The 24641-nt window shown below is 41.0% G+C and overlaps 1 protein-coding gene across 2 annotated transcripts in view; it reads left to right on the top strand.

Annotated features, from left to right (window-relative positions):
• Nucleotides 1-24641, top strand: part of LOC139367656 (receptor-type tyrosine-protein phosphatase U-like) — a 343935-nt gene that overhangs the window by 125350 nt on the left and 193944 nt on the right. For both annotated transcript variants that reach the window (XM_071105929.1, XM_071105938.1), the window contains exon 3: nucleotides 16520-16791. In XM_071105929.1, the coding sequence (XP_070962030.1) occupies nucleotides 16520-16791 (272 nt within the window). The remainder of the gene's footprint in view (nucleotides 1-16519; nucleotides 16792-24641) is intronic.

Here is a 24641-nt window from a genome sequence, read left to right as displayed (position 1 = left end):
ATTTGCAGTGGTCTGATACTCCTTCCATTTCAATATTATCGCTTGCACAGTGCTCCTTGGGATGTTTAAAGCTTGGGAAATATTTGTGTATCCAAATCCGGCTTTAAACTTCTTCACAACAGTATCTCGGACCTGCCTGGTGTGTTCCTTGTTCTTCATGATGCGCTCTGTGCTTTTAATGGACCTCTGAGACTATCACAGTGCAGGTACATTTATACGGAGACTTGATTACACACAGGTGGATTGTATTTATCATCATTAGTCATTTAGGTCAACATTGGATCATTCAGAGATCCTCACTGAACTTCTGGAGAGAGTTTGCTGCACTGAAAGTAAAGGGGCTGAATAATTTTGCACGCCCAATTTTTCAGTTTTTGATTTGTTAAAAAAGTTTGAAATATCCAATAAATGTCGTTCCACTTCATGATTGTGTCCCACTTGTTGTTGATTCTTCACAAAAAAATACAGTTTTATATCTTTATGTTTGAAGCCTGAAATGTGGCAAAAGGTCGCAAAGTTCAAAGGGGCCGAATACTTTCGCAAGGCACTGTATATATATATATATATATATGCTGTGTATATATATAAATATACTCCGTATTCCGACATTGCTCGTCCTAATATTTATACATGTCTTAATTCCATTTTTGTGCTTTTAATGTGTGAATTGTTAGATGTTACTGCACTGTTGGAGCTAGGAACACAAGCATTTCACTACACCCGCAATAACATCTGCAAAAATGTGTATGCGACCAAATTTTTTACATTTTATTTGTGACGCAAATTTGCAGCAAGCTCATATTTTCACATGCAAATTCGTTTAGTTTCTGGTCTTGAAAGTCATGTGTTCACCAGAAATGGCTTCTGGTAAATTGTTTGCCACCTGCTGCCACAGGTTTGCCACATATTCAAATAAAATCTTGAGAGAATTAATTGTCTGCCAGAAAAAAACCTCTGGTGACCTGTTTGTCACTAGTGGCAATAAATATTATTGTTACCAAAGGTTTGCCACAGATTCACCAACGGTGGCAAATGTTTGCAAACTTCTGGCAACATTTTGTGGTACACAATTTAGTTTGCAGCAAATTTGCCACAAACTTGCGGGAAGTTTGCAGCAACAAATTCATTTTTGTAAGGGTATGTTCTGTGCAGCCTACATGAATCAAATCACATTTAATTTGTCACATGCTTTGGAAACTACAGGTGAAAATGCTTACTTCCTAACAATGCAGAAAGAAAGAAAATAGAGACCTAATAGAAAAGTAATAAGACATAATAATAATAATAATAATAATAATAATAATAATAATAGTCCACATTGTGACACTGTTCTCCCACTTCTGAAGTCTCTGTGCTGCTCTGCCAGTCTGACCCCTCTGGAGAAGAAGGGTCCCTGTGGGGGGAAAGACAGACAGAGAGAGAGGGAGGAGAGAGGTAGGTGAGCATGGTATATAACAGAATACAGTGTGGGATTATAGAAATAAACAGAGAGAGAAGAGCTTTTAGTTGACTGTGTTTTGTATCTTAATGTGTATTTTTTTGTGTGTATTGTATAAATGTATATTTGTTTGTCTGTGCTTGCCTATTTTTATGCTTGTTTTTGTATTTTGAAGGGCTCATTTGTAAAATAGACTTCAGTCTCAATATGACTTCCCTAAAAAATATATATATATATATATATATTGCCTTAAAGAACAGAAAATGTGAATGCCTTTACTGAGTATTTGTTTCTGTCAGACTAGAAACCTTTTGTCATTGGGAAATATCACGGCTGTGAGGGGATTTTTTTTTTAGAGAAAATAAAATGTAAATGCCTTTACTGAGTTGTGTATTTCTAATAGTAGAGAGGCTAGGAGATATGCTTGATGGGTGAGGGTGCGAATGAGATTGGGTCACACTCCACAGGTCAGGCTCTGTAACGGAAGGCCTATCAGTCCCCCCTTGACCTGATGCTGCTCAATGGAGAAGGCTCCCATACACCCAGCAGAGATGTTTTTCACCTACAATCTCATCTCTTCTGAAATGTTTTTGCTTTGGAAGTGGTTTTGTAATGAGACGGATTATAAGCCTTTATTTCAGACTACGACCACATTTTCTTACAGAGAGCTACTGTAGCATTAATCTATGTTGTGGAATGTTCACTAAGGGAGGAGATAAATATTTGAAAGGAGGGAGAAAGTGTGTGCTAATCCTTGTAGTGTTGAAATTGTGAATACTGTAAGTCATTTGAAATCATAAAGGATTTTATTGGATAATGGTTGTTAGTTTTTCCCTTGTGTGTGTATAGAAAGTATATTCAGACAATGTTATTATGTATCTAAGGCAATAAGTAAGACCAAGGAACATTAATAATAGTTAACACAATAATAGCTTAATATATTTCTCTGGTAATAATATTTTCCTGACTCATTTAGCATACGGGCATACTTATGATTAGCTACAACCTAGTCCTCTAAGAGTTGATTTTGCACTTTTGGGACTATTACATTGGTTTCATTGTAACTGTGGACGTTTCTGAAATTATTTGATATGGCAAGCCTAAATAAAAGCTGAAATAAATAATTCTCTCTACTATTATTCTGACATTTCACATTCTTAAAATAAAGTGGTGATCCTAACTGCCCCGAGACAGGAATGTTCTTACTAGGATTCATTCTCAGGAATGTTGAAAAACTGAGTTTAAATGTATTTGGCTAACGTGTACCTACACTTCTGACTTCAACTGTATATGAGGTGTAATATTGGGATGCAAACTCAAAATTGAATAAATGTCACCTCTATATCTAACATGGTACAGGTGTGCATAGCGATGTGTATACTTTTGTTTCAATGTAGATTTGTTTAAGACTGCCAAGAGTCACCTTGAGTGAGTCTGATTTAGCCCACTGCAGTAAAAGGTTGTTAAAGAGTCTGCTGAAAAAGCATCTATTGATCCAAATGTTTTCAGAACTCTCTATTGCTCCCATTTCTTGATGTGTTTAAAAGTGCCTCTCTTCCACCCTTGATGTCGGAGAGGAACAAAGCCTTGTTGTTGGGATCAAATAGAGAGAGGCTTCAGAGAATTCAAATGGGAGGAGAAATGAAAAGGAGAAGTGTCTTTGCCCTTCCGTTTCCCTTGCTCTGAGATAGCCCCTGTATTTATTTAAATTTTTTCAATGGGAGCATCTCTCTGGTTTTACATCAATCTACTGTCGTTTTTTTTCCCCCTTAACCTTCTTAACCTCTCTCATTTGCTATATTCATAGTTTCTCATACTTCTCTTTATCTTAGTGTGGTATTATCTCCTACTCCTACCCACCAGGGATCTCCCTCCCTTCTTGCCATTGTGGCATGCCTAGCATCCCCCAGTACAGCCTGTGACCAGGGTCTGGGTCCTGCAGTGCTCCATATGAGTTATGATGTGCTGGATCAGTCCTAATCTTGTTATGTTTGTTCCTACGCCCTTGGGAGGATCACCAGGGGATGAATGTGATTTTATCAGATTTCAAAGGCTTTTGAATCATAATCATAAAAGGTCATAATGCATTATATATCTCTGTGTCTGAGTGTGTTACTGTGGGTGCATGTATGTATGTATGTATGTATGTATGTATGTGTGTGTGTGTGTGTGTGTGTGTGTGTGCATGCATGGGTGCATGTCTCTGGACATGTCTCTGGACCCACTAACTGTCACAGTCATACGCTGGACCTAGTTTTGTCCCATGGAATAAATGTTGTGGATCTTAAGGTTTTTCCTCATAATCCTGGACTATCGGACCACCATTTTATTACGTTTGCAATTGCAACAAACAATCTGCTCAGACCCCAACCAAGGATCATCAAAAGTCGTGCTATAAATTCACAGACAACACAAAGATTCCTTGATGTCCTTCCAAATTCCCTCTGTCTACCCAAGGACGCCAGAGGACAAAAATCAGTTAACCACCTAACTGAGGAACTCAATTTAACCTTGCGCAATACCCTAGATGCAGTTGCACCCCTAAAAACTAAAAACATTTCTCATAAGAAACTAGCTCCCTGGTACACAGAAAATACCCGAGCTCTGAAGCAAGCTTCCAGAAAATTGGAACGGAAATGGCGCCACACCAAACTGGAAGTCTTCCGACTAGCTTGGAAAGACAGTACTGTGCAGTACCGAAGAGCCCTTACTGCTGCTCGATCATCCTATTTTTCTAACTTAATTGAGGAAAATAAGAACAATCCGAAATTCCTTTTTGATACTGTCGCAAAGCTAACTAAAAAGCAGCATTCCCCAAGAGAGGATGACTTTCACTTTAGCAGTGATAAATTCATGAACTTCTTTGAGGAAAAGATTATGATTATTAGAAAGCAAATTACGGACTCCTCCTTAAATCTGCATATTCCTTCAAAGCTCAGTTGTCCTGAGTCTGCACAACTCTGCCAGGACCTAGGATCAAGAGAGACGCTCAAGTGTTTTAGTACTATATCTCTTGACACAATGATGAAAATAATCATGTCCTCTAAACCTTCAAGCTGCATACTGGACCCTATTCCAACTAAACTACTGAAAGAGCTGCTTCCTGTGCTTGGCCCTCCTATGTTGAACATAATAAACGGCTCTCTATCCACCGGATGTGTACCAAACTCACTAAAAGTGGCAGTAATAAAGCCTCTCTTGAAAAAGCCAAACCTTGACCCAGAAAATATAAAAAACTATCGGCCTATATCGAATCTTCCATTCCTCTCAAAAGTTTTAGAAAAGGCTGTTGCGCAACAACTCACTGCCTTCCTGAAGACAAACAATGTATACGAAATGCTTCAGTCTGGTTTTAGACCCCATCATAGCACTGAGACGGCACTTGTGAAGGTGGTAAATTACATTTTAATGACATCGGACCGAGGCTCTGCATCTGTCCTCGTGCTCCTAGACCTTAGTGCTGCTTTTGATACCATCGATCACCACATTCTTTTGGAGAGATTGGAAACCCAAATTGGTCTACACGGACAAGTTCTGGCCTGGTTTAGATCTTATCTGTCGGAAAGATATCAGTTTGTCTCTGTGAATGGTTTGTCCTCTGACAAATCAACTGTACATTTCGGTGTTCCTCAAGGTTCTGTTTTAGGACCACTATTGTTTTCACTATATATTTTACCTCTTGGGGATGTTATTCGAAAACATAATGTTAACTTTCACTGCTATGCGGATGACACACAGCTGTACATTTCAATGAAACATGGTGAAGCCCCAAAATTGCCCTTGCTAGAAGAATGTGTTTCAGACATAAGGAAGTGGATGGCTGCAAACTTTCTACTTTTAAACTCGGACAAAACAGAGATGCTTGTTCTAGGTCCCAAGAAACAAAGAGATCTTCTGTTGAATCTGACAATTAATCTTCATGGTTGTACAGTCGTCTCAAATAAAACTGTGAAGGACCTCTGCGTTACTCTGGACCCTGATCTCTCTTTTGAAGAACATATCAAGACCATTTCAAGGACAGCTTTTTTCCATCTACGTAACATTGCAAAAATCAGAAACTTTCTGTCCAAAAATGATGCAGAAAAATTAATCCATGCTTTTGTCACTTCTAGGTTAGACTACTGCAATGCTCTACTTTCCGGCTACCCGGATAAAGCACTCAATAAACTTCAGTTAGTGCTAAATAGCGCTGCTAGAATCCTGACTAGAACCAAAAAATGTGATCATATTACTCCAGTGCTAGCCTCTCTACACTGGCTTCCTGTCAAAGCAAGGGCTGATTTCAAGGTTTTACTGCTAACCTACAAAGCATTACATGGGCTTGCTCCTACCTATCTCTCTGATTTGGTCCTGCCGTACATACCTACACGTACGCTACGGTCACAAGACGCAGGCCTCCTAATTGTCCCTAGAATTTCTAAGCAAACAGCTGGAGGCAGGGCTTTCTCCTATAGAGCTCAATTTTTATGGAACGGTCTGCCTACCCATGTGAGAGACGCAAACTCGGTCTCAACCTTTAAGTCTCTACTGAAGACTCATCTCTTCAGTGGGTCATATGATTGAGTGTAGTCTGGCCTAGGAGTGGGAGGGTGAACGGAAAGGCTCTGGAGCAACGAACCGCCCTTGCTGTCTCTGCCTGGCCGGTTCCCCTCTTTCCACTGGGATTCTCTGCCTCTAACCCTATTACAGGGGCTGAGTCACTGGCTTACTGGGGCTCTCTCATGCCGTCCCTGGAGGGGGTGCGTCACCTGAGTGGGTTGATTCACTGATGTGGTCATCCTGTCTCCCTTGGGTTGTGCCGTGGCGGAGGTCTTTGTGGGCTATACTCAGCCTTGTTTCAGGATGGTAAGTTTGTGGTTGAAGATATCCCTCTAGTGGTGTGGGGGCTGTGCTTTGGCAAAGTGGGTGGGGTTATATCCTTCCTGTTTGGCCCTGTCTGGAGGTGTCCTCGGATGGGGCCACAGTGTCTCCTGACCCCTCCTGTCTCAGCCTCCAGTATTTATGCTGCAGTAGTTTATGTGTCGGGGGGCTAGGGTCAGTTTGTTATATCTGGAGTACTTCTCCTGTCCTATTCGGTGTCCTGTGTGAATCTAAGAGTCTCTAATTCTCCCCTTCTCTCTTTCTTTCTCTCTCTCGGAGGACCTGAGCCCTAGGACCATGTCCCAGGAATACCTGACATGATGACTTCTTGCTGTCCCCAGTCCACCTGACTGTGCTGCTGCTCGAGTTTCAACTGTTCTGCCTTATTATTATTCGACCATGCTGGTAATTTATGAACATTTGAACATCTTGACCATGTTCTGTTATAATCTCCACCCGGCACAGCCAAAAGAGGACTGGACAACCCCACATAGCCTGGTTCCTCTCTAGGTTTCTTCCTAGGTTTTGGCCTTTCTAGGGAGTTTTTCCTAGCCACCGTGCTTCTACACCTGCATTGCTTGCTGTTTGGGGTTTTAGGCTGGGTTTCTGTACAGCACTTTGAGATATCAGCTGATGTACGAAGGGCTATATAAATAAATTTGATTTGATTTGATGGGTGTGTGTGTACTGTATATTCAGGCGGTGGAGGATTTATTGTATATGCCTGGGTGTGGCTGTGAGTCACATGAAGATGATAAAAGAATGCATGAACAGTCTTTCTTCAACAAGGACAACATGATAGCAACACTAATTTACTCCTGGCGAACATAATACCGTTCTGAAGATCATACATACACATAAACAAGCATGCTTTCAGATGTTGCTTGTTGGTCCAGTACGCATATTTCTTCCGTCAGTTGATGAGACATTGTTTTGGGGGGATGGGAGTGTTTTTTGTAAGATATTGCCAGGTGTGGAGGAACAAAGCCTTGTTGCCTTGTAACCTGTCTAGGTATTCAAGCAGTAAATATATATATTTTTAACCACTTACCATTCTCTCTATTTTATTTTTCTCTTTTTGATGTAACTCATCGCTGTTAATGTTATTCAGTGAAGATTGTTTTAAAGTACATTATAGGTCAACAGTTCACTGCTTAAATAAAGGTAGGACAAGGCACTTTTTCTCACAATTGCAGCTTTTCTAACATCAAAGTAATATCTTGGAATTATGTTGAATGGAACTTTGGGTTATTATTCTGGGTGCTGTTGAATATGTATAACCTGTAATAGACAGAATATGCATCATCTATCCCACGCTTTCAAGTCCATATTTATCAACGAGATTGTCATGGAGATGGATTGAACCGGTGCCAACTCTTTATTTGAGGATTTCTGTAAGTCTCTAATGCCTATCTAAAGAATATAGAGAATGACATTCAAAATCAGTGAATGCCAAAGTGTTCCCTTCTGTTTACATGAAACTTATATTGTTCATTTGGCATAGAGACAAACAGGAGTAAACTTCATCACCTGCAAACAGGAGGAAACTTCTACACCTGCATTGCTTGCTGTTTGGGGTTTTAGGCTGGGTTTCTGTATAGCACTTTGAGATATCAGCTGATATAAGAAGGGCTTGATAAATACATTTGATTTGAAACTTTGTTGAAGCTAACATCAACTCTAAGAAGTGTTTGTTAGTCAATGTGTATGTCTAGCGAGTAAATATTTACATATTATTTTACAAGGAGAAAATGACTCTGAGCATGAATGTTAATGAATGTAAATACTAGCGTTGGTTGGTTAACTCAAATGATTTTGTACTGCCACAGCAATTTACACAATATGGCAATACATAATGTCACTAAGTAATATTCTTCATGACATGTATAACTCACCTGTCATAATAGCAGCAGAATACCTGTCGCACATACTGTATAGTCCAGTTATGAACTAACGAAATGTTGCTATGGCACTGCTGTTGACATACAGTATTGAGGCAGAATATCAAGTCCATCATCCTTTTAAGTTTCCATCTTGAGGCTCCAAGTTGGCAACAAAAATATGAAATCAAGCGTTAAACCAGGCAAGCTATTACAGAAACCTAAAAACCTATAGTCCTCTCTTGTGAATTAATAAATAGGCTAGTATCAGAAGTCAAGCTCATATTAAAGGTGACTGAGAAAGTGTATAATCATAGAGTTGATAATGGTAAGGGTTGACAGGTTCGGCTTTTCAGAAAAGTCAGATGACTGTTGTTTCATGAGAGGCGGAGGTTTCACCGTAATCATCATGTGCTGTGTTTAAAGGAGAGCCAGTTGAGGTTGTGTTGACCCCAGCTCTTTGCTGGAATAATGAGATGGTGGAAGATAACAAGAGTTCCATGTAACGTGCTGCTGCTAAAGAGGTTCTTCACACTGTGCGCTAGGATTTCAAAGTAAATGGATGGAGCTCAAGGTTAAAGTTGAACAGCATGTCCATCACTGCAGCATTCAAGTTATCTAAAGTTGTCATATTTTACAGTCCACCAGGGTCAATCCTTAGACCTTTCCAACATCTTGAAGCGAGGTCAGTACTTGTTGTATGTCCATGTCTATCAACCTTTCTGAACGAGCTACACATGCTGCACATGTTTTCAGGGCTTTAACTCAATGAGAGTCAAGGAACATTGTGCATCAGTTGAGATAGTGGACTGCACATTCCTCCCTTCATCATCACTTCTCCATTCTTGCTGTTTCTTGTCCTTGTAGTCCTACCGCCAAGCTGTGCATTCACTTTCATGTCCCCCTGAAACAGAAGGGCACGGTGGAGAGTGTCAGGCAAAGCGCTATGGCTGAGAGATGGACTTGCCCACCACCTCCCAAAATATCTCACCACAGTGAGAGATGATACAGCAACAAATTGGCCAAAGGTGCACCTTGCATCTTCCAACTCATATGTTTCGAGACTCCTTTGAGGAGGATTTAATAAAGGTGACAGCATCCGGGACAATATTGCCAATAGTTAACTGTTTGAGTGTTTGTAGGTTTGTTGAGAGTTTGATTGAGTGAACCAGTTATAGTGGTGTCAAAAGGTGATTGTTTTTTTTGCTGAATAAAATGTATGTTGTATCGAATACATTTTTCTTTGCATATTTGATACCTCCAACTCTCTCACTGCATATTCAACACCTCCCCATCGTCAAGGGAGGGTAAAAGGCATCCATATAAAATGGAGAACAATACATGAGTCCCTACATAACATTAACTTGCAGAGACAACAGAGACGTGTTAAAAGCATGTGTATAAAACTAAGAGCAAACACAATTTCCCTTCACAGAGTCTGTGAGGAGAACATTGCCTGCTCATTTGCTCTTACTTTTACGAGTACCTCTGGGTGCAGAAACCGGGAATGACTCTGAAAGATCTAATTAAGCAAAGCGCCTTGAGAGTGCTGAGATTTCAACCCCAGGAGCACTGACACAAATCAGGGGACGTCAGGCTGGAGAGGGGGAGATTTTGGTTGTACTAGACGCCTCTCGGGCCTTTAGATATGTGGCCACACCATCCCTCTCTACCCCTTTAACATAGGGGGCCAAGGGGCATCCATATCTGTCACTTCTTATAATAGATAATTTGTGGAACCTAAACCAAGGAAAGTTTCTCCCGTCTACAGTGGGGCAAAAAAGTACTTAGTCAGCCACCAATTGTGCAAGTTCTCGTACTTAAAAAGATGAGAGGCCTGTAATTTTCATCATAGGTACACTTCAACTATGACAGACAAAACGAGAAAAAAAATTCAGAAAATCACATTGTAGGATTTTTTATGAATTTATTTGCAAATTCACTTTTTTCTGGCCACTTTTCCGTAAAGCCCAGGTCTGTGGAGTGCACGGCTTAAAGTGGTCCTATGGACAGATACTCACATCTCCGCTGTGGAGCTTTGCAGCTCCTTCAGGGTTATCTTTGGTCTCTTTGTTGCCTCTGATTTTTTTTATTTTTTGTATTTATTTTATTTCACCTTTATTTAACCAGGTAGGCAAGTTGAGAACAAGTTCTCATTTACAATTGCGACCTGGCCAAGATAAAGCAAAGCAGTTTGACACATACAACAACACAGAGTTACACATTGAGTAAAACAAACATACAGTCAATAATACAGTATTAACAAGTCTATATACGATGTGAGCAAATGAGGTGAGATAAGGGAGGTAAAGGCAAAAAAAGGCCATGGTGGCAAAGTAAATACAATATAGCAAGTAAAACACTGGAATGGTAGATTTGCAATGGAAGAATGTGCAAAGTAGAAATAAAAATAATGGGGTGCAAAGGAGCAAAATAAATAAATAAATTAAATACAGTAGGGAAAGAGGTAGTTGTTTGGGCTAAATTATAGGTGGGCTATGTACAGGTGCAGTAATTTGTGAGCTGCTCTGACAGTTGGTGCTTAAAGCTAGTGAGGGAGATAAGTGTTTCCAGTTTCAGAGATTTTTGTAGTTCGTTCCAGTCATTGGCAGCAGAGAACTGGAAGGAGAGGCGGCCTAAGAAAGAATTGGTATTTTAGGTGACTAGAGAGATATACCTGCTGGAGCGTGTGCTACAGGTGGGAGATGCTATGGTGACCAGCGAGCTGAGATAAGGGGGGACTTTACCTAGCAGGGACTTGTAGATGACATGGAGCCAGTGGGTTTGGCGACGAGTATGAAGCGAGGGCCAGCCAACGAGAGCGTACAGGTCGCAATGGTGGGTAGTATATGGGGCTTTGGTGACAAAACGGATTGTACTGTGATAGACTGCCCCCAATTTGTTGAGTAGGGTATTGGAGGCTATTTTGTAAATGACATCGCCAAAGTCGAAGATTGGTAGGATGGTCAGTTTTACAAGGGTATGTTTGGCAGCATGAGTGAAGGATGCTTTGTTGCGAAATAGGAAGCCAATTCTAGATTTAACTTTGGATTGAAGATGTTTGATATGGGTCTGGAAAGAGAGTTTACAGTCTAACCAGACACCTAAGTAGTTGTCCACGTATTCTAAGTCAGAGCCGTCCAGAGTAGTGATGTTGGACAGGCGGGCAGGTGCAGGTAGCGATCGGTTGAAGAGCATGCATTTAGTTTTACTTGTATTTAAGAGCAATTGGAGGCCATGGAAGGAGAGTTGTATGGCATTGAAGCTTGCCTGGAGGGTTGTTAACACAGTGTCCAAAGAAGGGCCCGAAGTATACAGAATGGTGTCGTCTGCGTAGAGGTGGATCAGAGACTCACCAGCAGCAAGAGCGACCTCATTGATGTATACAGAGAAGAGAGTCGGTCCAAGAATTGAACCCTGTGGCACCCCCTCGTCCGTGAGTTTTGGTGAGCGGCCCTCTCTTTGCAGGTTTGTTGTGGTGCCATATTCCTTCCATTTTTTAAATAATGGATTTCATGGTGCTCCGTGGGATGTTCAAAGTTCAAAGTTTTGGATATTTTTTTATAACCTAACCCTGATCTGTACTTCTCCACAACTTTGTCCCTGACCTGTTGGGAGAGCTCCTCACTGAACTTCTGGAGAGAGTTTGCTGCACTGAAAGTAAAGGGGCTGAATAATTTTGCACGCCCAATTTTTCAGTTTTTGATTTGTTAAAAAAGTTTGAAATATCCAATAAATGTCGTTCCACTTCATGATTGTGTCCCACTTGTTGTTGATTCTTCACAAAAAAATACAGTTTTATATCTTTATGTTTGAAGCCTGAAATGTGGCAAAAGGTCGCAAAGTTCAAGGGGGCCGAATACTTTCGCAAGGCACTGTAACTGCCTTAATGTTTCTGGACCCCAGGAAGAGTAGGTACTGCCTAGAACTGTTTGAGTAGATCCTTAATACATATAAATACAAATACACATACTGGAAGAAAGGAAAAGCCTGTAATGTTCTTTACATTTTAATGTCTTTCTTTTTAGCAGCATTCAACAGACATCCACCCATATTTATAGATGGTTGTAGTACTGCTTCTTAATTGTAATACTGCTTCTTAATTTTTTCACAATCATAATTTACATACATTTTCTACTGTTTTCCAGAAGATCTTCAAAATAAAAGAAAAGCACACCAGTTTAATTAAAGTGTCTGACTACAGCGGACTTCTTGTCACCAGTTCTGATGTTGCTCTTGTGCTCTGTAATACGGACTTGGAATTCTCTCTTAGACTTTCCAACATAATAATAGCCACATGGGCATTTCAGTAAATAGACCACAAATTTTGTTTAACAGAAAATGTTACCCCTGATATACATTTTCTCCCCGTATGAGGGAGGGGGGGGGGGATAAATTACCCTCGATCATTGCATTAGAGTTCTCACAATTATGACATGGAACATAGACTGAGGGGAGGGTAGATGGGAAATGCTGAGGGGGTACATACAGTCGAAGTCGGAAGTTTACATACACTTAGGTTGGAGTCATTAAAACTTGTTTTTCAACTACCCCACACATTTCTTGTTGGTTAGGACATCTACCTTGTGCATGACACAAGTACCTTTTCCAACAATTGTTTATATACAGTTTATCTCACTTATAACTCACTGTATCACAATTCCAGTGGGTTAGAAGTTTACATACACTAAATTGACTATGCCTTTTAACAGCTTGGAAAATTCCATAAAATGATGTCATGGCTTTAGAAGCTTCTGATAAGCTAATTGACATAATTTCAGTCAATTTGAGGTGTGCCTGTGGATGTATTTCAAGGCCTACATTCAAAATAAGTGCGTATTTGCTTGACATCATGGGAAAATCAAAAGAAATCAGCCAAGAACTCTGAAGAAAGATTGTTGACCTCCACAAGTCTGGTTCATCCTTGGGAGCAATTTCCAAATGCCTGAAGGTACCACATTTATCTGTACAAACAATAGTACGCAAGTGTAAAGACCATGGGACCACGCAGCTGTCATAACACTCAGGAAGGAGACGCATTCTGTCTCCTAGAGATGAACGTACTTTGGTGCGAAAACCGCAAATCAATCCCAGAACAACAGCAAAGGACCTTGTGAAGATGCTTGAGGAAACAGGTACAAAAGTGTCTGTATACAGTAAAAAGAGTCCTATATCGACATAAACCGCCATAACCAAAACCGCCATAAAAAAGACTATGGTTTGCAACTGTACATGTGGACAAAGATCAAACTTTTTGGAGAAATGTCCTCTGGTTTGATGAAACAAAAATAGAACTGTTTGGCCATAATGACCATGGTTATGTTTGGAAAAAGGGGGATGCTTGCAAGCCAAAGAACACCATCCCAACCGTGAAGCATGGTGGTGGCAGCATCATGTTGTGGGGGTGCTTTGCTGCAGGAGGGACTGGTGCACTTCACAAAATAGATGGCATCATGAGGCACAAATTATTTTGGGATATATTGAAGCAACACCTCAACACATCAGTCAAGTTAAAGCTTGGTCACAAATAGGTCTTCTAAATGGACAATGACCCCAAGCATACTTTCAAAGTTGTGTCAAAATGTCTTAAGGACAAGTCAATGTATTGGAGTGGCCATCACAAAGCCCTGACCTCAATCCTATAGAACATTTGTTGGCAGAACTGAAAAAGTGTGTGCGAGCAAGGAGGCCTACAAACCTGACTCAGTTACACCATCTCTGTCAGGAGGAATGGGCCAAAACACCCAACTTATTGTGGGAAGCTTGTGGAAGTATACCCGAAACGTTTGACCCAAGTTAAACAATTTAAAGGCAATGCTACCAATTACTAATTGAGTGCATGTAAACTTCTGATCCACTGGGAATGTGATGAAATAAATAAAAGCTGAAATAAATAATTCTCTGTACTATTATTTTGACATTTCACATTCTTAAAATTAAGTGGTGATCCTAACTGACCTAAGACAGGTAATTCTTAGTAGGATTAAATGTCAGGAATTGTACAACTGTACATTTCTGAATGGAAAAACAGAGATCTTGGAGTGCAAAGAAGACAAACTTGATTATGTTGGTACACAGGATCTCCTGGCATTGTTGTTTTAGTCACGTTTGTGGGGACAGACTTGATGGAGGACAGATGCTAGGCGATTGGGGAGGAGGTTGTGTTGTCCTAATTACAAGGGGCTTTGGGGTTTGAGTTCTGGGTCTTAGTGGACTCATGTTTCATCAGTGATTACCCTCACCAACCTCAGCCTCACCTTGTTGCTGTAAATATCCAGCCTACTAGAGTACTCGTCCCTTTGTTTCAAATAGCCATAGCAGGCTGATTAAATGCCTGCCACACAGTCGTGCATACCCCTGAACAAGGCTGTCACGATCGTCGTATTGAGGAGACCAAGGTGCAGCGTGATATGAATACATGTTCTATATTTAATGAAGAAAGAACACTAAAACAAACTTATAAAACGCTATATATCAACAGTGCAGACACAGGCAACTAGACATAGACAAAAACCCACCAAATACCCAAAGCAGATGGCTGCCTAAATATGGTTCCCAATCAGAGACAAGGATAAACACCTGCCTCTAATTGAGAACCAATCTAGGCAACCATAGACCTACATAAACACCTAGATGGTAAACAACCCCATAAACCTACAAAACCCCTAGACAGTACAAAACCCCTAGATGAGACAAAAACACACATACCATCCTCGTCACACCCTGACCTAACCAAAATATATAAAGAAAACAAAGAATACTCAGGTCAGGGCGTGACAAAGGCAGTTAACCCACTGTTCCTAGGCCGTTATTGAAAATAAGAATTTGTTCTTATCGGACTTGCCTTATTAAATAAAGGTAATATAAAAATAAATAAATCAAATTAAATAGTAACAGAAATATGGACAATGACTGTCGGCCTATATCCTCTCACATTTAGCGTAATATTATATTAACTCCTGCAGAATTATGCATTTCTTGCAGTAAAATGATACAAAAATGTAATTTTGTCTTGGGAACAGAAATAAGATTTCTTTCTTTCAGCATCTCTTGACAAAATGTGAATTTGTGTGTCTTATCATTGACACTGTTATGCAAGCAGACAGTATTTCAACCACATAAAATATGCACCCATTATATTCCTGTTTCATAGTTTTTTCAGCTTTTCATTTTCTTAAAACTGGTCAAATTGGTGAAATTTGGACATTTTGCACAGGACCACTTTCCGCTGTTTGGAAGTTATTGCTTTTTCTCCAAGAGCGAGACTATATACAGGGGGGTACCGGTACAGAGTCAATGTGTGGGGGCACTGGTTAGCCTAGGTAATATGTACATGTAGGTAGAGTCATTAAAGTGACTATATAGATCCACTTCACTTAGAATTCTGGGACAACAAGTTATGACAGAAGAGAAGCTGCTAGTATCTAACTATAGTTGACAAACAAATGGCCTACCAAATGTCGGAAATTATCATATGGTTTACCAAATGTCATCAGTTATAATTTGGCTTACCAAATGTCAGAAACGCTAAGCAGAAAGTTTTCTAAATTACTGGTGAAAGTAGCCAGTAGGCTATACGGTCCAGTACGGAGTATCAGCAAAATAAGTTAATATTTAATTATGGTGGATCGAACTGGGCAGTTAGACTGCTTTTTTAAAAGTGATTTGTTTGACAATCAGATGAAAACATGATGACACAACACCCATTATATGCAAAACTTAGCCTGCAAAAAACAACAATAAATTGGATAAGATGTTTACATGCCACAGTATCCTTTCTAAGATCAGCATATGTCAGGCATCTTATTCAGGTTTCCCATAACCGTGATACAAGCTTTTCAGTTTATTGCAAACGGGATATGATGTTGATACGTGTCAACTCAAAAACAAACATTTGACTATCCCAAATAATAATAGGATAATGGTGGGCATGTAAACGTTGTCATTGAGGCTAGCATCTGAAGAGAGGTTACTCTCTTAGGAGGGATATGTCATTTAGATCTTTAGTGATTATATTCTATCCTCTGCAGAAATTTGAATGATTCCTTTCTAAAATGGGTTGAAAAATGCACTCCTACTCTAGTTAAGTTCTTTGGCCAAAATGAATGATTCAGTACTTGTAAACACATTCAGAATAACTTACTTACAATTACATTTCAGAACACTGTATCATTACCCAAAGGGAACTTGAAGGATGAGTCAGGTTAATCAGTTCATGCACCCCCCAATGGCGAAACACAAATGCAAAAACAGACATTTTGCTCATCGCTGAGTTTGGGGTCATATGCATTATCTCTGACCCTCGTGTGACATTACCCTTGTTTCTCTTTCCTCCCTCCAGGTTCATATATGCTGGTGAACTCTTCCCAGCATGCTGCAGGTCATCGCGCCCAGCTCCTGCTGCAGACGCTGAGTGAAAACGACACACACTGCGTCCAGTTCAGCTACTTCCTGTACAGCCGCGATGGCCACAGTCCAGGGGCACTGCGAGCTTACGTTCGGGTCAACGGCGGCCCGCTGGGTAGCCCAGTATGGAACACGTCGGGGTCCCACGGACCACAGTGGCACCAAGTGGAGCTGGCTGTCAGCACCTTCTGGCCCAATGAGTACCAGGTAAATCCAGTGGCATCACTTCTGCTACTTTCAGTCGTTACACAGCATGCTTCAATTCTCCCACTGCGTCAGCTACACATAATAGTGGCTAGAATCTAACAGGCTCATTCTGATCCCATTTCCTTCATGTATGATGTTAATGTAGTCCGTATAAGGCCTAGTGAAGGTGTTAGATATTAAGACAAATATACAGCATAAGGGTAACCAGCCAAAAGCTGAGCCTGATCATCCAGGACTGTGTGTGATAACTTGACTGTTCTCCACAGTGAGATACTGTACGCCACGGGGAGACCTTGGTGTTAATCACATGCAAAGCTAGCTCAGTTTAATTGTCATTGCTCCCTTGGTAAATGTAGGCTAGGCTTGTTACAGTGTAACCTACTGAGACTGTTTCTGCTAACTGTACATCCGCAGTTGGAATACACAGCACAACTTCACTCCCTCAGTGGCAAGTCATTATCCACTCGGAAGCAAATTTACTGGCAGCCACTGTTGGTACCTGTGCGCTTTCTATTGGCCTTCGGATGGCGCGACCGGGCAATAAATTACATTTATATATTCTGCAAACTCTGCAGAGATGTCAAAAAGCAATTAAGTTGAGAAGTGTTCCGTTTTTTGAGAACTGTCAAACACTTCGACTTAATTAACTTCCATGCTGTTCTGCAGGATCTGACCTTCAAGTGTAAATAATAGTTTTGTACAAACAGGAGCCAAAGGTAGGATGACACTGTGGAATTATAACTACACGGCCTGACAATGAGGGTTATTTAAACTTGACACACACAACACAACACACACAACACACAAAGTTGTCAACACGTGTGGGTGGGCAGAGGGCCATGGGAAAAATCACCTCGATAATGTCTGACGTACACAAAGCATTGACGAGCTTGCTCTTTCTCTCAACTTAATATTTGCTCGAGAGTCATCTCAGTAAATGTATCACTACATGAGAGAATTACAATGGCATTGTCAATCCCACCACACTCAGACCAGCTCTCACTTCAATGCTCCCTTTAGCAAAACAATTCATCAACTCAGTTTACGACCATTAATATGGCCATGGCAGTTTCCTATAGCAGAAAAACTAGGGATAAACGACATTCCTCTGGCTTATTTTTGATGTGTCTTCCTTTGGCTTGCTTTACAACACTCATCTTCCTTCTAATTCTAACTCTGTTGTCCTCCTTCTCTCTACCCTCTGTCTTGGTACATGCTGCTTCACAGATTCATAAGCAGCACAGAGATGGCTCATGTGTGAGTTAGCATCACACCAGGGCTACCGAGGAGAGTCTTCACTTAGGAGAAGGAAGGAATAATGGACAGACGAGGAGTAGATGAGTCTGAAGACTGGTTGCAGCAACACACTTGACCGTTCTTGGAAAATACAACCTGTTAAGAAACTGTTTAAACTGTAGGCTGCGATCATCCATCTCAAAATTAAGATACCGTGATGTTATTTATCCAGAATAATACATCTTCTAGTTTTTGGCAAATTTTTGAAACTTTTGTCCTATAGGGAAATTAATGTACTGATCGGTTCATGTACTGTATGTCTGACCATGGCTAGTATAGTGTAGCGCAGTGAATAAATAAATCGCAAATTATCTGTCTGATACGGTGTTTCCGCTTTTGAGTCCCTTCTCTGCAAAATATAATGAGGTCCCCTTTCTGCAGTTACATAAAGAGTCATGCTGATGAAAATTGATAAATAGACAACAAACAATGCTGGAGAGATTCAAGCGGAGTGGAGTTGAACATGACTCGATCTGACCTGGCACGCCTCTATCTCTCTCTCTCTGTATTCACCAAGGAGCTCTTAGCTGCAACCCGTATGACTTTAAATATTAAAGGACTTTGGTTACAGACGCCATGCAGCAAGCTTAATGGAATCTCTTTGGATTTGAAGTGATAGGTCAACAGAGAGTCAGGGTCTACTTTTGAAGGATGGAGAGAATAATGTTCCTCTGTCATGCCCATCATGCTAGTAAACCCAATGCACATTAAATTTACCGTATTATAAACCTATGAAGTCTTAAAATATAACTTCCTTAAATCTTTCAAGGCATTCCTGGATATACTTTCCCTTCGATGCTGTGATCACAGTTTTAGTTGATTAATTATATTAATTATATTATATTATATTAATATAATTATAATTATAATATTCATATAATTATATTATATTTGTAATGAATGGCTTAAAGACAACAAAAAATATTCCCAGTAATTGTAACATTTATGCCATCTGTAAAAATAAATAAAATTGTTAAATTACGAGCCTAGTTGGTATAACCATGGAAAAAGACAAGAACCTTCTCTCTAGCCAGCCATCCCCCCGGGGGCCACTCGGAATGGCGCCGGAGGGGATGGCTGCTGTTTAATGGGCTCTTAACCAACCGTGCTATTTTGTTAGATCATTCACATTGTTTGTAACTTATTTTGTATATAATGTTGCTGCTATTGTCTCTTACGAAAAGAGCTTCTGGACGATTACTCACCTTGAATTGGACAAATATTTTTTCTTTAATGAGTGAGACAAAAGGGATTTACTCCAGACACCCGAACAGGCCCTCATCCCCATCATTCGCAGGAGAAAGAGGTGTCGCAGATGGAGATCGGAGTGCCTTGTGAAGATCCGGCGACAACTGGCTAATCTGCCTTTGCCATCGGTACTATTGGCCAACGTACAATCGCTGGATAATAAGGTCGACGAACTACAAGCACTTATTTCCTACCATTAAAACTGTAATATCTTATGTTTCATCGAGTCATGGCTGAACGACGACATTATCAGGTATGAAGGTAAGACCCAGATGCAGACCACATTGAATAAACAATAGTTTTAATGATCCAACAGGGGCAGGCAATAGACAAGTCAAGGCAGTCAGTTGACAGGAAACCAGAGGTGAGGCAACGGTACCGGACGGCAGGCAGGCTCAGGGTAAGCAGAGGTCAAAAATCCAGCGGGGGTGTCGTCGAAATATTGAATCAAATATTTCTCAGATACCGGAGCTTGTGAATTCAAATATACTTTTATTACAAACAGTAACAAAACCGAGCAATTCCATGGAAGAACTGACTCTCCAATCTAAGTACTTGGCTTTTATACAGTCTTACCCTTACATAACATCATCACTCCACTTTATGAATCGTGTTGTCTTGCTTAGTTTCCATTCTCTTATTGGCTCAGACATTGGGGCAAAATTATATTGGTGGCGTAACATGCACACTCCTTCTGGTGCCTATAACTGATTAGCTAATGTTCCTTTCCAAAGGTCTTCACAAGTTCATGCCAATGTTGTCTATGTATGATTATCCCATGTGCATGTCCAGTAGCCGTCACAAAATCAGATATGGCCCAGACCAGTCACGTTTTGTTGGTCTGCCTTGCCTCATCCACACGGATTCTGCTTACGTTGTGTTTTTTACACATCTAATATTTAAACTTATATCGATCCTTCTTTCTACTTCCAAGAGAACAGTATAGGTACTGAAAATCACCAGATGACTGGAAATTCTCGAACAGGGACAAAGGTACAGGTCGGTGGCAGGCTCAGGGTCAGGCAGAGTGGTCAGGCAGGCAGGCTCAGAGTCAGGACAGGCAAGGGTCAAAACCAGGAGGGCGAGAAAAGAGAGACTGGGGAAAAGCAGGAGCTGATACGAACCACTGGTTGACTTGACAAACAAGACGAACTGGCACAGACAGACAGAAAACACAGGTATAAATACAAATGGGGCAGACAGGCGACACCTGGAAGGGTGTGGAGACAATCACAAAGACAGGTGAAACAGATCAGGGTGTGACAGACATGAATAATATGTTAGATACTGTATGGACAGGATAGAACAGCAGCCTCCGGTAAGACAAGGGGGGGCAACCTATGTACAGTGGGGCAAAACATTATTTAGTCAGCCACCAATTGTGCAAGTTCTCCCACTTAAAAAGATGAGAGAGGCCTGTCATTTTCATCATAGGTACACTTCAACTATGACAGACAAAATGAGAAGAAAAAAATCCAGAAAATCACATTGTAGGATTTTTTATGAATTTATTTGAAAATTATAGTGGAAAATAAGTATTTGGTCACCTACAAACAAGCAAGATTTCTGGCTCTCACAGACCTGTAACTTCTTCTTTAAGAGGCTCCTCTGTCCTCCACTCATTACCTGTATTAATGGCACCTGTTTGAACTTGTTATCAGTATAAAAGACACCTGTCCACAACCTCAAACAGTCACACTCCAAACTCCACTATGGCCAAGGCCAAAGAGCTGTCAAAGGACACCAGAAACAAAATTGTAGACCTGCACCAGGCTGGGAAGACTGAATCTGCAATAGGTAAGCAGCTTGATTTGAAGAAATCAACTGTGGGAGCAATTATTAGGAAATGGAAGACATACAAGACCACTGATAATCTCCCTCAATCTGGGGCAAAAATCCCAGAACCACATGTCGGTTCCTAGTGAATGACCTGCAGAGAGCTGGGACCAAAGTAACAAAGCCTACCATCAGTAACACACTACGCCGCCAGGGACTCAAATCCTGCAGTGCCAGACGTATCCCCCTGCTTAAGCCAGTACATGTCCAGGCCCTTCTGAAGTTTGCTAGAGAGCATTTGGATGATCCAGAAGAAGATTGGGAGAATGTCATATGGTCAGATGAAACCAAAATATAACTTTTTGGTAAAAACTCAATTCGTTGTGTTTGGAGGACAAAGAATTCTGAGTTGCATTCAAAGAACACCATACCTACTGTGAAGCATGGGGGTGGAAACATCATGCTTTGGGGCTGTTTTTCTGCAAAGGGACCAGGACGACTGATCCATGTAAAGGAAAGAATTAATGGGGCCATGTATCGTGAGATTTTGAGTGAAAACCTCCTTCCATCAGCAAGGGCATTGAAGATGAAACGTGGCTGGGTCTTTCAGCATGACAATGATCCCAAACACACCGCCCAAGGCAACGAAGGAGTGGCTTCGTAAGAAGCATTTCAAGGTCCTGAAGTGGCCTAGCTAGTCTCCAGATCTCAAACCCATAGAAAGTCATTGGAGGGAGTTGAAAGTCCGTGTTGCCCAGCAACAGCCCCAAAACATCACTGCTCTAGAGGAGATCTGCATGGAGGGGTGGGCCAAAATAACAGCAACAGTGTGTGAAAACCTTGTGAAGACTTACAGAAAACGTTTGACCTCTGTCATTGCCAACAAAGGGTATTTAATAACAAAGTATTGAGATACACTTTTGTTATTGACCAAATACTTATTTTCCACCATACTTTGCGAATAAATGTGATTTTTTTTGTCTGTCATAGTTGAAGTGTACCTATGATGAAAATTACAGGCCTCTCTCATCTTTTTAAGTGGGAGAACTTGCACAATTGGTGGCTGACTAAATACTTTTTTGCCCCACTGTATATATGTAAACAACAGCTGGTGCACGATTTCTAAGGAAGTATTGAGGTTTTTCTCGCCTGAGGTAGAGTATCTCATGATAAGCCATAGACCACACTATCTACCTAGAGAGTTTATCTGTATTTTTCGTAGCTGTCTATTTATCAACATAAACCGATGCTGGCACTAAGAACGCACTCAATGAGTTGTATATGGCCATAAGGAAAACGCTCATCCAGAGGCGGCGCTCCTAGTGGCCGGGGACTTTAATGCAGGGAAACTTAAATCTGTTTTTACCTCATTTCTACCAGCATGTTAAATGTGCAAGCAGACGGAACATTCTAGACCACCTTCACTCCACACACAGAGACGCGTTCAAATCTCTCCCTCGCCCTCCATCTGGCAAATCTGACCACAATTCTGTCCTCCCGATTTCTGCTTACAAGCTAAAATCAAAGCAGGAAGCACTCTGTCAATAATAAAGTGGTCAGATGAAACAGATACTAAGCTACAGGACTGTTTTTCTAGCACAGACTGGAATATGTTGCCGGGATTCTTCTGATGGCATTGAGGAGTAGACCACATCAGTCACTGGCTTCATCAATACGTGCATTGATGACGCTGTCCCCACAGTGACTGTATGTACATACACCAACCAGAAGCCACAGATTGCAGGCAACATTCACACCGAGCTAAAGGGTAGAGCTGCCGCTTTCAAGGAGCGGGACTCTAACCTGGAAGCTTATAAGAAATCCTGCTATGCCCTCTGACGAACCATCAAACAGACAAAGCGTCAATACAGGACTAAGATTGAATTCTACTACACCGGCTCCGACGCTTGACGGATGTGGCAGGGCTTGCAAACCATTATGGACTACAAAGGGAAGCACAGCCAAGAGCTGCCCAGTGACATGAGCCTACCAGAGTGGCGACATTACTTCAATACTTGCTTCAAAGCAAGTAACACTGAAACATGCATGACAGCATCAGCTGTTCTGGACAACTGTGTGATCACGCTTTCCGCAACCGATGTGAGGAAGACCTTTAAACAGGTCAACATTCACAAGGCCGCAGGGCCAGACAGATTACCATGACGTGTACACCGAGCATGCTCTGACCAACTGGCAAGTGTCTTCGCTGACATTTTCTACCTCTCCCTGTCTGAGTCTGTAATACCAACATGTTTTGAGCAGACCACCTTAGTGTTCTTTGGCACAGGGACTAAGGTAACCTGCCTAAATCACTACCGACCCGTAGAACTCACATCTGTAGCCATGAAGTGCTTTGAAAGGCAGGTCATGGCTCACATCAAAGCCATTATCCCAGAAACCCTAGACCCCACTCCAATTTGCATACCACCCCAACAGATCCACAGATGATGCAATCTCTATTTCACTCCACACTCCCCTTTCACACCTGGACAAAGGGAACACCTAGCGTCGCAAGAAAAAGTATGTGAACCCTTTGGAAATACCTGGATTTCTGCATAAATTGGTCATACAATTTTTTACCTGAACTTTATCTAGGTCACAACAATAGCCAAACACAGTCTGCTTTAACTAATAACACACAAACAATTATAGGTTTTCATGTCTTTGTTGAACACACCGTTTAAACCTTCACAGTGCAGGGTGGGCAAATAATGTGAATCCTTGGATATAATAACTTGTTGACCCTCCATTGGCAGCAATAACCTCAATCAAATGATTTCTGTAGTTGCGGAGCAGATTTGCACAACGGTCAGGAGGAATTTTGGACTATTCCTCTTTACAAAACTGTTTCAGTTCAGCAATATTCTTGGGATGTCTGGTGTGAACTGCTCTCTTGAGGTCTGTCACAGCATCTCAATCAGGTTGAGGTCAGGACTCTGGACTCTGACATTCTCCAGAAGCTGTATTTTCTTCTGTTGAAGCCATTCTGTTGTTGATTTACTAATGTGTCATTGTCCTGTTGCATCACCCAACTTCTGTTGAGCTTCAATTGGCGGATAGATAGCCTAACATTGTCCTGCAATATGTCTTGATAAACTTGGGAATTCATTTTTCCGTCGATGATAGCAAGCTGTCCAGGCCCTGAGGCAGCATAGCAGCCCCAAACCATGATGCTCCCTCCACCATAGTTTACAGTTGAGATGAAGTTTTGATGCTGGAGTGCTGTGCCTTTTTTTCTCTACACATGGTGTTGTCTGTTCCTTCCAAATAACTCACCTGTCCACAGAATATTTTGCCAGTAGCGCTGTGAAACATCCAGGTGCACTTTTGCAAACTTCAGACATGCAGCAATGTTTTTTTGGACAGCAGTGGCTTCTTCCGTGGTGTCCTCCCATGAACACCATTCTTATTTAGTGTTTTACGGATTGTATTTATTACGTGGTTAAATGAATCATGTAACATTTTACTCAGTAGTAACCTGGGGTACCACGGGAAAAGTTTGTTTTATGAGTCATAATTTCCTAAATTAA

This window comes from Oncorhynchus clarkii, chromosome 2 (genome assembly GCF_045791955.1).
Source record: "Oncorhynchus clarkii lewisi isolate Uvic-CL-2024 chromosome 2, UVic_Ocla_1.0, whole genome shotgun sequence".
Lineage (NCBI taxonomy): Eukaryota > Metazoa > Chordata > Actinopteri > Salmoniformes > Salmonidae > Oncorhynchus > Oncorhynchus clarkii.
Note: the sequence above shows the minus strand (reverse complement) of the source record. Positions and strands in the feature narration are given on the sequence as shown.